At 42.5% G+C, this 12,378-nt stretch overlaps 2 protein-coding genes across 2 annotated transcripts; both read left to right on the forward strand.

Annotated features, from left to right (window-relative positions):
- Positions 1-5,450, forward strand: LOC142959645 (cytochrome P450 2G1-like). The gene is made up of 9 exons (XM_076101022.1): positions 1-171; positions 341-503; positions 633-782; positions 2,628-2,788; positions 2,870-3,046; positions 3,305-3,446; positions 3,518-3,705; positions 4,845-4,986; positions 5,184-5,450. The coding sequence occupies exons 1-9, from the start codon at positions 1-3 to the stop codon at positions 5,363-5,365; spliced, it is 1,476 nt and encodes a 491-aa protein (XP_075957137.1). The 3' UTR covers positions 5,366-5,450.
- A 1,380-nt stretch (positions 5,451-6,830) lies between these two features.
- Positions 6,831-12,293, forward strand: LOC142959644 (cytochrome P450 2F3-like). The gene is made up of 9 exons (XM_076101021.1): positions 6,831-7,136; positions 7,630-7,792; positions 8,135-8,284; positions 8,908-9,068; positions 9,572-9,748; positions 10,031-10,172; positions 10,429-10,616; positions 10,694-10,835; positions 10,997-12,293. The coding sequence occupies exons 1-9, from the start codon at positions 6,966-6,968 to the stop codon at positions 11,179-11,181; spliced, it is 1,479 nt and encodes a 492-aa protein (XP_075957136.1). The 5' UTR covers positions 6,831-6,965; the 3' UTR covers positions 11,182-12,293.
- The last annotated feature ends 85 nt before the right edge of the window (positions 12,294-12,378 follow it).

Raw genomic sequence — 12,378 nt, forward strand, 5'->3', positions numbered from 1 at the left:
ATGGACCTTTCTGCAACAGTGATCCTGGCGGGGCTAATCTTAGCTCTGCTGTGGTCGTTTATAGTCAGAAACAGCAGGAAGTATCGGTTGCCCCCAGGACCCTTTGCACTTCCTCTCATAGGAAACCTGCCGCAACTGGACAAAAATGTCCCTTTTAAAAGCATTGTCAAGGTAAGAATTTCCTGCAACATTTACATTGATTTGATGTTGTGTAATACCTTATCCCGTAATCTGAGATGTCATTACTTTGGTCAGCCATGCTGAATTTAACTCGTTGACCTTTGCACAAAAATAGTTTATGTTTTACGTTTATGACCCTAAAAATCTTGTCTCCTTGTAGTTAAGTGAAACCCACGGTCCTGTGATGACCCTCTACCTGGGCTGGCAGCGGGTGGTTTTTCTGGTGGGATATGACGCGGTGAAGGAGGCTCTGGTGGACCAGGCAGACGACTTCACAGGCAGAGGGCCAATGCCGTTTCTGATCAAAATGACCAAGGGCTACGGTAACTTCGAGACACTTCAAATCTGTCGTCTCTGTCAAGGGATCGGTGGTTTTCTCCACTGCTTTCCGTGCACGCATGTCTCTGGCTCCAGTTGGTCAACAAGTGACACATTTCTTTTTTTTTGTTCAGGTTTGGGGATGAGCAACGGGGAGCGCTGGCGCCAACTGCGACGTTTCACACTGTCGACCCTGAGAGACTTTGGGATGGGACGCAAGGGGATGGAGGAGTGGATCCAGGAGGAGAGCACACACCTGAGGGCCCGCATAGAGTCATTCAAAGGTGTGTTTGCAGCTGTTGTTTTGAGAGCATACGTTTCACACAGGGTTGATGTGAAACAGGATTATTGCACTTATTTGTAAATGTAGTCAATTGAAGCAATGCATTCCTCAGAATGAACTGTAGTTCGTCCTTTGCCTCTAACTACGTCGCCGGGTGCAGAAAAAACAGCTGCAAACTCAGCTTTCTTGATCAATATAGCACAAACTGAAGAATTGCTTGAATTGGCTACATAACGCTGATTGCACATCCACAGAAATGGTGGCAGATTTTCCCTTTAAGTTTACTTTGTGCTGCCCTGGATCACAGCTTCAGTCCCAAAGAGTTTCTGACGCCCATGTTAAAGGACAGTAAAAGAAATGTGACCAAAAATGTGACCTTATCAATCACAATGCCTTATGCATGTCCGTCAGATGGAGCCTGAACGAAATACACAGAGCCGACAGAAAGAATAATGCATGAAATTGGTCAACAACTGAAGAGAGAGTGTGTACTGCCATGCTTTGTTGGATTGCTCAGTGTGTTTATCTCTCTTGCTTCAGCTGCTTTCATCCTTATCTCTGTCTGACGGCGGTTTGTGCAAAGTAAACACAGAATGTGTTACGTAACCCACTAAACCAGTGAAGCTTCACTGACAGCTTGAAGATTCCAACTAGAGCATTTTAAACTGCATTTAAAGGCGCTATTGTCGTGTCTTGCATGTGACAGTTCTGTTGAAGTGATGAGGAAGGATGCTCCGTGGACACTGTTCTTGCTGGTATAATAAAGTTTATTACAAACAAGCAACACATGCCATTACGGACGTCTAGATCGTCCGGAGGTCTCAAGTCGAATCCGAAAGTCCCTCCTTCTAGGGCGCTCGCTTCATCTTTATATAGGGTACATGTCATGTTTACATCTGGGCGGAACGCAAGAGAATGATATGTGGCCTCCTCATTCTACACATCCACCCTTCTGCCCCTGGTCTCCTGCACATCTGGTTTTCATCTAAGACAACTACACTTGGGGTCTTCGCTGTACTGTGTAAGACCTGAAAATATACCACACTATGTACGAGATTGACAGCATTTGTGATTGCCTCTCAATGGCTCTCAACATGGCGACAGCTGAGCCGGCGGCTGACAGTGCAAACTATGGCAAAAGTGTTTGCAGAGCTAGAAGTGTTTGGGTGCTACGCTTCCTCGACAACGCCGTTGGACGGAGCAGCGTTTTCAGTTGTAATTGAGATGAAGATGATGAGATGAGACTCAACTTTATTGTCATTGCACAGAGTAAAAGTACGAGGACAACGAAATGCAGTTTTAACATCTAACCAGAAGTGCAAAAAGAAGCAGTAAGGTGCAGTGCAATTGCTGCTGCACGCTCACATGCACTGACATGCAATGAAAAGCATGCATCCGGCCCGGTCATGCAAACAAAGAATGGAGAAGCTCGGATTACACATCAACATGAACGTCAATATTTACGTGAATTTAGATAATACTGTCAATGAATGTTTCGACATTTCATATAGATCAATAAAAGTTAATGATTGAAGAAGAGTCTAAAATGAAAAAGGTTGTGTCAGAGGAGCCATCTTGCAAACACCCAGATAACTTTGTGCCGTGTGCACAGGCCCTGTGCTTTCAAGCTCAATGCTTCAGGCAATTCAAAAACACTGACATGGCAGAACCCGAGTTGAACAAATAAATTTTCTCCCTGGTCACTGTTGACAGGTGGTTGTTAAAACGTCCAAAGTGAGCTGCACAACCCCAGCTAAGAAAAACATTTACATGGAAGTGGAAACGTCTTCTCAGTGGATTTTCCTTCAATAGATGAGTCCATTTAGGGTTTCCTCTTCTCCTCCAGACAAGCCATTTGACCCCACGTTCCTGATGAGCCTCACCGTGTCCAATGTGATCTGCTGCCTGGTGTTTGGGGAACGCTTCGTGTACGAGGACAAGAAGTTCCTGAACCTCCTCAGCATCATATCTGATATTTTAAAGTTCCTGAACAGCACTGTCGGTCAGGTAAGCGGCTGATAGTCCATTATTTTAAAGTCTGGTTTTCACATGATCTTCTATATACACATTTTTTTTATCATCCCACAGTTGTACAACATCTTTCCCTGGGTCATGGAGCGTCTGCCCGGCCCCCAGCACACTTGTTATGCCAAAGTTGAGAAGTTGAGAGAGTTCATCGAGATGAAGATCCAAGAGCACAAAGAGACACTGGACCCCAGCTCCCCGAGGGACTTTATTGACTGCTTTCTCCTCCGAATCAATCAGGTGGGAAATCGTGTTTTGTTCTCGGAACACGAGACCATAACGTTCATCCTGGACTTTCATCTTAAAACTCCTGTAAAATAACTTTTAACATATGGCTGCTAAGAATGGATCTAATTTCTGGAATAAAACTGTATGATTATTCAAATGATCCAATTCTAACAAAGCATATGCCCAAGTGGGCTTCTGCCACCTGTTGCTTAAAATGTCTTTTTAAACTGTTGCGCATCTAATGGCACTTTTAACACTTTGTTCTCTCAGGAAAAGGACAATCCCAAGACCGAGTTCCACTATGAAAACTTGGTCTGCACAGTGTTCAACCTCTTCCTGGCAGGAACGGATACCACCAGCTCCACCATCAGATATGGCCTCAGTGTGCTGATCAAATACCCGAACATACAGGGTAGGTCCCCGAATGGAGGACGCAGTCATTTTACGTTACCTGTTCTACATAAAATGTTTTTTTTTGTACAGAGAAAATGCAGAAGGAGATTGACACTGTGATTGGACAAGGCTGTGCTCCCAGCATGGAGAACAGGAAGTCCCTCCCCTTCACAGATGCAGTTGTCCATGAGGTGCAGCGCTTTCTGGACCTTGTCCCCTTCGGCCTCCCTCACTACGCACTCCAGGACATCTCTTTTCGAGGTTACACAATTCCCAAGGTATTGGCGATCCCGAGATATATTATTCATTAGAGAGGGGGAAAAAGGGCATTATTACACTAACATCATGTCTTGTCTTCTTACTTTCTTTATATTTGTTACCTTTGGGACAGATTATATAAAGTTATAATGTCGCGTATCATTTATATGCGGATGATATTCAACTCCGCCTTTCCTTCAAACCCAGTGAGGCTTTCAGCTTATCTCGGCTCCTAGACTGTCTCAATGCTATTAAAAGACAGGATGGCAGAAAATAGTTTACAACTCAATGCTAATGAGACGGAGGTTCTGGTTGTTGCACCAGATGAAGTTGTTTCAGGGTATTGGTCCACTCTCCTCTGCTGCCCCCTTTAACCTGCTTAATCTATGGGTAATATGTAACCAATCCATGTCGTTTGACCCCTATGTGAAGCAGCTGTCTAGATCTTGTTTTTTCCACCAAAGAAATAATTAGTAAACTGAGATCTGTAATACCAACAGCTGAACTAGAGATGATCATACATTCCTTTATCTCTTCTCGCATTGATTATTGTAATGCACAATCCAGAATGCTAACCCTCACATCTATCACATACCCCGTACTCAGATCTCTTCACTGGCTCCCTGTAGCGTACAGGATCCACTTTAGAATGCTCACTCTCACTTACAGAGCACCACACGGTCAGACTCCTGCATATGTGGCTGAACCAGCTCACCCTTATTTACCTGCTCATGCTCTCAGGTCAAACGTGCAATTTTCTGTCACCTGTGGTGACCGAACTTTTGAGGCAGTAGCACTAAATCTATGGAACGCTCGGCTTGCACACCAATGGGTTTGCTGATTCTGTGAATTCGTTTAAAAATCAGCTCAATACATACCTGTGTTGACTGGCGTTTGGGTAAAATTCATGCTCCAGGTCTGCTTTTAATCTATACGTTTTTATTGTGTATTTCACTGTTTATTGTGATTTCTTAAATACGTTTTATGTTTTCATGTTTTAGTGTTCGTGTAAATGAGTGGCCCTTGTATGTTCACATTGTGTTATCTATGTTGTCTATCTTTAAAATATCGCTCCCGTTAAGCACTTTGTGACTTTTGTCTGTGAAAAGCGCCGTATAAATAAATTTGACTTACTTACTTTTTTACTTTGTCTCAATAGGACACAATAATCGTTCCCATGTTGCACTCTGTGCTGAAAGAGGAAAATAAATGGGCGACTCCCCAGTCCTTCAACCCCCAGCACTTCCTGGACCAGAATGACAACTTCAAGAAAAATCCTGCATTCCTGCCTTTCGCTGCAGGTAAAACACGGTCTTCAGCTAATAAATCATGAACAACCCTGTATGGCTCTGTGCTTTACGTTAAGAGTTTTGCTTGCGAGCGCGGTTTGCCCATGACTAACGGGTACATTTTGTGTTAAATATCGTGCTCATTGCCCCTTCACTTTCACGAGCAGTAATATATTTCTAATAATGTTTGTGATTGTGTCCCTTCACAGGGAAGAGAGTCTGTGTTGGAGAGTCTCTGGCTCGTATGGAGCTTTTCATCTTCCTGGTGTCGATGCTGCAGAATTTCACCTTTTCCTGCGCCGGAGGCCCTGACAGTATAAACCTCGTTGCAGAGTACAGCAGCTTTGCCAATCTGCCTCGCACGTACCAGATCATCGCCACGCCGCGGTGAGACGAGGTGCTCCCCCTGGGCCGTCGATCATCGCTTGAAGCACCCTGAGTCCCCCATATTCAGGGTGCTATAGGTTGCTTTATTGTTTGCTGTACAGGAGATGTTTGCTGTAGCAGGCAGGCCCGTCAGCATTATTATGAATCCCCTTGTCTTTTGCTTTGGTTGTCTTTGATGTATTTTAATCACCTCTTTGTTCCTGTGTTACTTGTGAACACGCTTTCTACTGCTATTAAAATGTATTGCTACATTACTACTATAAAAGTACATACAAACAAATATATATACATACAAATGGCACTGAATCACTTCCTGCTGTGAAAGAACCAACGAGGTAATTTACTCACTTGTGTCTTGAAGACATCGAATGTATCGTCTCTGTTAAAAACTTGCCAAAAGCTCTGCCTTTAAAATAAAGTCATAACATTGAAACACTCCTTGAAAGAGAAAACATATTTTCAAACACAAAATCCTTAGAAATTTGAACATTGGATAAAGCTTGGTTCTAAATTCTTGTCTCATTTTGTTGACATTTTAGAGTCAAAGGTTTTTACAGAGGGAATCTTGGATATCTCTTTTTATCACGCAATAAATCAGAGAATACCGCCATAAAAAAATCCTTTTTACCATGTTTTTAAGAATAATGTGTTGTAAATCAGCCAAGACTGACACATGAACACACCCCTCTGTAAAAACCTTCAGAATAGGAATGAAACTGGAAAGTTTGGTGTACGTAAGAACTACTGAAGTGGAGATTTCTGGCTCAGAAAAAACTAATTTGAGAAACCAGCCTTTAAGATATGTTTTGTAAAATGCATACATTTTGAGGGCACGACAGGTGAATAGGATAAAAAACCATAACTAACAAATATCACGATGAAACTTCCCTAGTTAATTACTCATAATGAGTAAATCATTTTTTGTATTACAAGTTTTCTGAAATCGTATATTTAAATGTACAAATTATGCATTATCTAATGGTAACTTTTGGTGAGTTTTGGAGAAATCTACTGACAAAAATAGACAAAAGTAGTAAAATAAACTCCTAAATGTGTATCTGGATGTTTTATTTCCACTAGTCTGAGTAGACATGTTCTGGAAGCAAAATAACCCCAAATCTAATTTTGACCAGTGCATTTGTGCCTGTATATCTTACCATGAGTGTGCTTGTCCATTACGAACATAAAAATATTATAATATTATTAAAATATAATATTCATTCTTTAAAAAAACATAAACATACCAAGTCATAAAATGGTAGGACCAAACTGTTTAAAAACTAAAATATTTGAAACAATTGATTAAATAGAACAAGAAAAAAATATTTCTTTGCCTTTTATTAATTAATAGTAATGGAGATCAGCACTCTTGGTAGTCCCCTGATCTGATCCGCCCCGGACCGAACCAGCAGCAAAGGGAGCGCTGTGCACCCACTCATAGAACGGGGGTTACTCCATGTAACTCTGTTTCTCTTCCTGTTTACGCAGATCAAGCCCGCAAACTCGGCTAAAGTTTGACCGTCCGACCAGCAGCTCTGACACCTGCATGTATTTCTGTACTCTAAAGACCTTTAGTGCACCGCAGAGGGCAGAGTAGCACCGGTATGGAGTGGTCTGTCACGTTGCTTTTAGCGGGGCTCATCACTGCTTTGCTTTGGCTGTTCGGACTGCGGAGCCGTAGACGCGTTTGTTTACCTCCAGGACCGTCCGGTCTACCGATCATAGGAAACCTGCTCCAGCTGGACAAGAGAGCTCCGTTCAAAACTATGCTAAAGGTGAGAATGAGAAGTCGACAACTTATTGGTTTCCCAGTCTGTGATCATATATTCTCGCTGGAGTTATACATAAGTAGTTATGAAGCAACAGTCCTGTCCCCATGACGTACTTTTATTTCCATTGCTGAGCTTTTTATTATTAATTATTGTCATTGTTCAACAAAATGCAGTTTGTAGTCCCATTTTGCTACATAAGAAAAAAATCAAATAGATAAATCATATATATAATATATGCAGCAGCAAGCACCTCTTGTCACCAATATCACTGATGCTCGGTAGATGGATGTTCTGGACGGTTTAATCATGAGATATTTCATGCTTTACCTCTACTTTTGCAGATCTACATGTTTGTTGTTTTATATTATGGATGTGGTTTTGTGATTGGGAGTCCCAGGGCTTCTGTTTTGTTCTCTGCAGTGCGCCGGGTATGTTTACTTTCATTTGTTCCTTGCATGTCTGTACAAGACTCAAATGCATGCTTATTGCTCCCCAGCTCAGTAAAAGCTATGGCCCCGTGATGACTGTGTACCTGGGCTCTCAGCGCGCTGTGGTCCTGGTGGGGTATGACGCTGTGAAGGAGGCACTGGTGGACCAGGCAGATGACTTCACTGGCAGAGGACCTATTCCTTTCTTAATGAGGGTTACCAGTGGCTATGGTACTGTGGGGAATTTGTCATGATATGTACCATAGAATTATGTTTGAGTACAACATACTGTGTCCTTAACACCAGGCAGCAATCCTTGTGTTGCTGGTTTCCTCTGGCCCAAAGTTTTAAGTCTCTCTTCTCTTGTATCCACATCTAACATTAATGTTTTTATCTGAATTTCCCAGTGGCTTTTCTGAGTCTATTTTTTTTTTTTTTTTTTGAGTTTGAGTTTGGTTTCAGTCCGCTGTAAGAAGCGACAATTCTTTAGTTTCTTTCATATGTTATAGCTTGTGTTTGTAGCTTCTGACTCATTGTGAGGTTCTTCCAACTACCGTTTCTGCATCTTCAAAGGCTTGGCGATCAGCAACGGAGAGCGCTGGCGGCAGTTGCGGCGCTTCACCCTGATGACGCTGAGAGACTTCGGGATGGGACGCAAGGGGATGGAAGAGTGGATCCAGGAGGAGAGCACACACCTGTTGGCCCGCATAGATGACACCAAAGGTATGCATGTGTTTTGCCTTGTATGTTTGCTCTGATTGTGTATTTCTCATCAGTCATACACAACACAGGGTCATAACTAAAAACCCAAAATGCAAAGCTGAAGATGGAGCAGATGAAGGACAGAATAGTCCAAGTGGTGCTGGCTTTTTTTTATCAGTCAGGCAGAAAGTTTTCTGAACACCAGAGAAGCTCACAAGTCATCTTTTGCGAGTCCAAGTCGATGCATGCCATCGTTCAGCTTCCAACATATCGCAGCTATACCGAAGGTATTCATAGCATGCAGGCTACTGTTATCCTCACTCCTCTATCTACTCATTCTTTGATATGTGATCCCTTTAAACGGGCTATTGCAATGCAATATGAAAAAGGAACACGCACAATGAAAACGTTCCTTTTCAGTAAATAACTATTTTCCCCCTAAAAATGGATATAGACAAACAGTTAAGAGTTCTACCATATTGTATAATTCCACTGGGTCTCCAACTAATGACAGCAACCATCAATGAACACATTTCTCCAGACTCTCAAACCCAGAGATGCTCACAAGTCTCAAGTCACCATGTGTGTGAGACTTAAGACCAAGTCCCCATCTCTACTTTTATTTTTTTATTTTTTTCCTCCAGCTACACCTTTCGATCCCACCTACTTCATGAGCTGCACCGTGTCCAACGTGATTTGCTGCTTGGTGTTCGGCCAACGCTTCAGCTACGACGACCAGCACTTCCTGTCCCTCCTGCAGATAATCAATGAGACCCTGAGGTTCGGCAGCAGTCCCTTTGGTCAGGTAAGGGGTGGGGGGGTTTCCCCTCCCTAGCTACGCGTCTTTTTGTATACTCGCTCAGTCAGATTATTTTAGACCCTCAACAATATCCTCTATATGAGTGTACTATAAGGTGATTTGGGCTATCAGCTTTTTCTGTACAAACCATAAATCAGTGGAACATCCTACCTGATGGAAAAGGACCTAACTATTCTTATTTCGGTTTTCATCATTTTGATTGCATGGTTAAGATGTTACTGGCCATGAATCCTTTTTTGTTTTGATGAGTTTTTAGTGTGCCCTGGAAACGTCTGTGTTTTGTGTATGTTAAAGTCGTGATGATGTTTGCTTAGTTTGGTTGTGTTTTAATTTTTTTGCAGTCTCTTGGCCACGGTAAAAGCTAGACTGCGTTCAAATATTTATAAAAAACAAAAATGTGATTATATATTTTCAGTTTGTCTTTTTTTAGAGAAAGATGCAGGCTGGTTGTGAAACAAGCCATTCATAGGATTTCTCTCCCGTCGCAGCTCTACAATATCTTCCCTCGGTTGATGGAGCGGCTGCCGGGTCGACACCACAAAGTTTTCGCCAGAATTGAAAAGCTGAAGGAGTTCATAATCAAAAAGATCCAGCAGCACCAGGACACACTGGAGCCCGGATCACCCAGAGACTACATCGACTGCTTCCTCACTCGACTCAATCAGGTATGATCCGACTCAGTTCATCAAGTGGAAAAATGTGAACTGAGAGTTTGTTTCATTTAAAGTGGACATGTTAAGCATGCTGACTCGTTACACTTACGTATTCACTGATGCAAAAGCGCATAGTCCCTCTAACAACAGATGGTTCTGCAAATACTGAGCACCTCAGACCGCTAGGTGCACGGCTGAGCTCCCTCCAGTGCATCGGAACATCTCGAACTGTGATCCTGCAGCAGGTGTTTTGTATCAGTAAAAAAAAAAAGGGCTCTTGTTTCGTTTCTTTAGGAGAAAGACATTCCCACAAGCGAGTTCCACAATAACAACCTGGTGGCAACGGTGCTGAATCTCTACCTGGCAGGAACCGAAACCACCAGCTCCACTCTCAGATTTGCACTGAATGTGCTGATCAAGTACCCCAAAATACAGGGTAGGTCCCAGAAACCTGTGTAAAAAGGTAGAAGTCAGTGTGCAGATTCTACAAGCCTAATTACTTTTACATGGAATATTTAGTTTAAACACATCTCTCTACTTTACAAGATCGTCACCGGTTGCATGTAATGCTGATGAAGCTGAGCATTTTCCACCTCCTCTCCATTCATTGTACTTCACTCTATTTGCCAGTCAATGAATCGACTTAACTGTTTCAGCAGCGGTTAAATAGCTGTGTCTCCCTCATTCTGAAGAGAACATGCAGCAAGAGATCGACACTGTGATTGGACGGCAGCGTTGTCCTTACATGGAGGACAAGAAGTCCCTCCCCTTTACGGACGCAGTCCTCCATGAAATCCAGCGTCTCATGGATATCGTCCCCATGAACATCCCCCACTACGCCCTCCAGGACATCTCGTTCAGGGGTTACACAATTCCCAAGGTATCCCGATGTCGTCACATAAAGTGTTGTCGACGTTTTTTCCAGATGATATTAAAACGACTGTCTCGTCTCAACAGGCTACGTTCATCATCCCCTTGTTGCACTCTGTGCTGAAAGAGGAGAAACAGTGGGAGACCCCTTGGTCCTTCAACCCGCAGCACTTCCTGGACCAGAAAGGCAACTTTAAGCAAAACCCTGCTTTCCTGCCATTCTCTGCAGGTAAATTATTAAGCAAATGTCCTTTTTTAAATTTTTTTTAAGACTCTCAGAGAATATGGCCGCACTTTTCTGAGCGCTGATGTGATCGAGAGAACAAACCAGTCCGCCGCCATCGTCTTCCATTGATCTCGTATTCTTATTCTCACCGGTTTCTTTCTCAGGAAAGAGGGCTTGTGTTGGAGAGTCCCTGGCTCGCATGGAGCTCTTCCTCTTCCTGGCGTCACTCCTGCAGCGCTTCACCTTCTCTTGCCCCGGAGGACCCGACAGTGTGGATCTCAGCCCCGAATACAGCAGCTTCGCCAACCTGCCTCGCAGGTACGAGATCATCGCGACTCCCCGGCGCTAATGGTATTTTGATATGAGTTCTCTGTCCTGTAACTCTGAGGTTTGCCATGTACCCAGCCGGTAAATGCTGAGTTCAGTGGTCTTTAGATTGAACTCCCCCTGCACAGAGCGGTTTCAGTGGTGCCAAAGCAAAAAAAAAAAAAGGAATTATTATTATTTTTGTAATGTGAATGTAATGCTCACATCATGTTTACACATATTCTGTCAACATGTCCAGTGCTTGTATTGTAGCGTCATAATATTATTCCAAAATTATGAACATCTTTGTCATCTTCTCAAGATTCTCAGTTAATAATCTCAAATGTTTACTAAATGTTAAAAAAAATGTATACCAAAGATTTTATGTCACAGTGGTGTTTCTCTTTTGCTGGACGCCGTCAGAATACACAGTGCACATAAAGATTACTAATAATCTAAAATGATCCCAAGGAGCAGATTGTTCAGAGATGCACTCAACTCGCACCACATTGCTGCAGTAAAGTCCACTTTGCACTCTGTTCCTCGGACATGTGGCACATTTTGCCACAAGAGGGCACTTGTTCAACAGTTAACGGCCTCTCCAACAGTTATCACTGTGTTGACACATCTTGAGATCTTCCAAACTGCGTCTTCTTGTGTTGATTTAAAGAGTTGATTTGGGCCTTTTCTTTATTAGGTTTTCTCACTTTTTGCTGGGTTGCTTTTGCAGGAAACAATTATGAATCGCATTATAAAAAAGTAAAACTTATTTGTTTACAAATTGATAAACAATAAATACTGAATGTTTCGTCCACATTCCATCGATCATCCGGTGACCGACCGCGGCGTCAGCCTGTCGGTGTGTTGATGCATGTTCCAGTGGGATGGTCCATGTCATAAGTGGGGGGTCGTTGTCAAACTCTGAGGCTCCGATAACTATCATGGCAGGTTTTATTAAACGTTGATAAGACCCAGGAACTAACACATCCGGTACACAGCATTATATGTGGAACTGTATTATGTAGTTGGTACTTTTTTTAATGTTTTTTTCTAACACAAATGTACGTGTGTACTTTAACCATGAGCTAACAAATGCTTTTATTCACTCTGTATTTTTAAAAATGTATCAGGAAATAAACATTATTATAAAGTGAATTGGTGTTGACTGAGCATCTTGTTAAATGGGTTAATCCTAACATGTAGTATATATTTGTAGCCGATATAAACCTGATCATTTGTT

Source organism: Anarhichas minor, unplaced genomic scaffold (assembly GCF_050575085.1).
Source record: "Anarhichas minor isolate MPS153535 unplaced genomic scaffold, ASM5057508v1 ptg000026l, whole genome shotgun sequence".
Classification (NCBI taxonomy): domain Eukaryota; kingdom Metazoa; phylum Chordata; class Actinopteri; order Perciformes; family Anarhichadidae; genus Anarhichas; species Anarhichas minor.

Bases quoted from the DNA above. Each gene is read 5' to 3' on its own strand.
- LOC142959645 (XM_076101022.1), top strand. From the start codon at position 1: ATGGACCTTTCTGCAACAGTGATCCTGGCGGGGCTAATCTTAGCTCTG. The intron at 3,047-3,304 runs GTGGGAAATCGT...TTGTTCTCTCAG, and splicing joins TTCTCCTCCGAATCAATCAG to GAAAAGGACAATCCCAAGAC. The intron at 3,447-3,517 runs GTAGGTCCCCGA...TTTTTTGTACAG, and splicing joins CAAATACCCGAACATACAGG to AGAAAATGCAGAAGGAGATT.
- LOC142959644 (XM_076101021.1), top strand. From the start codon at position 6,966: ATGGAGTGGTCTGTCACGTTGCTTTTAGCGGGGCTCATCACTGCTTTG. The intron at 9,749-10,030 runs GTATGATCCGAC...TCGTTTCTTTAG, and splicing joins TCCTCACTCGACTCAATCAG to GAGAAAGACATTCCCACAAG. The intron at 10,173-10,428 runs GTAGGTCCCAGA...CTCATTCTGAAG, and splicing joins CAAGTACCCCAAAATACAGG to AGAACATGCAGCAAGAGATC.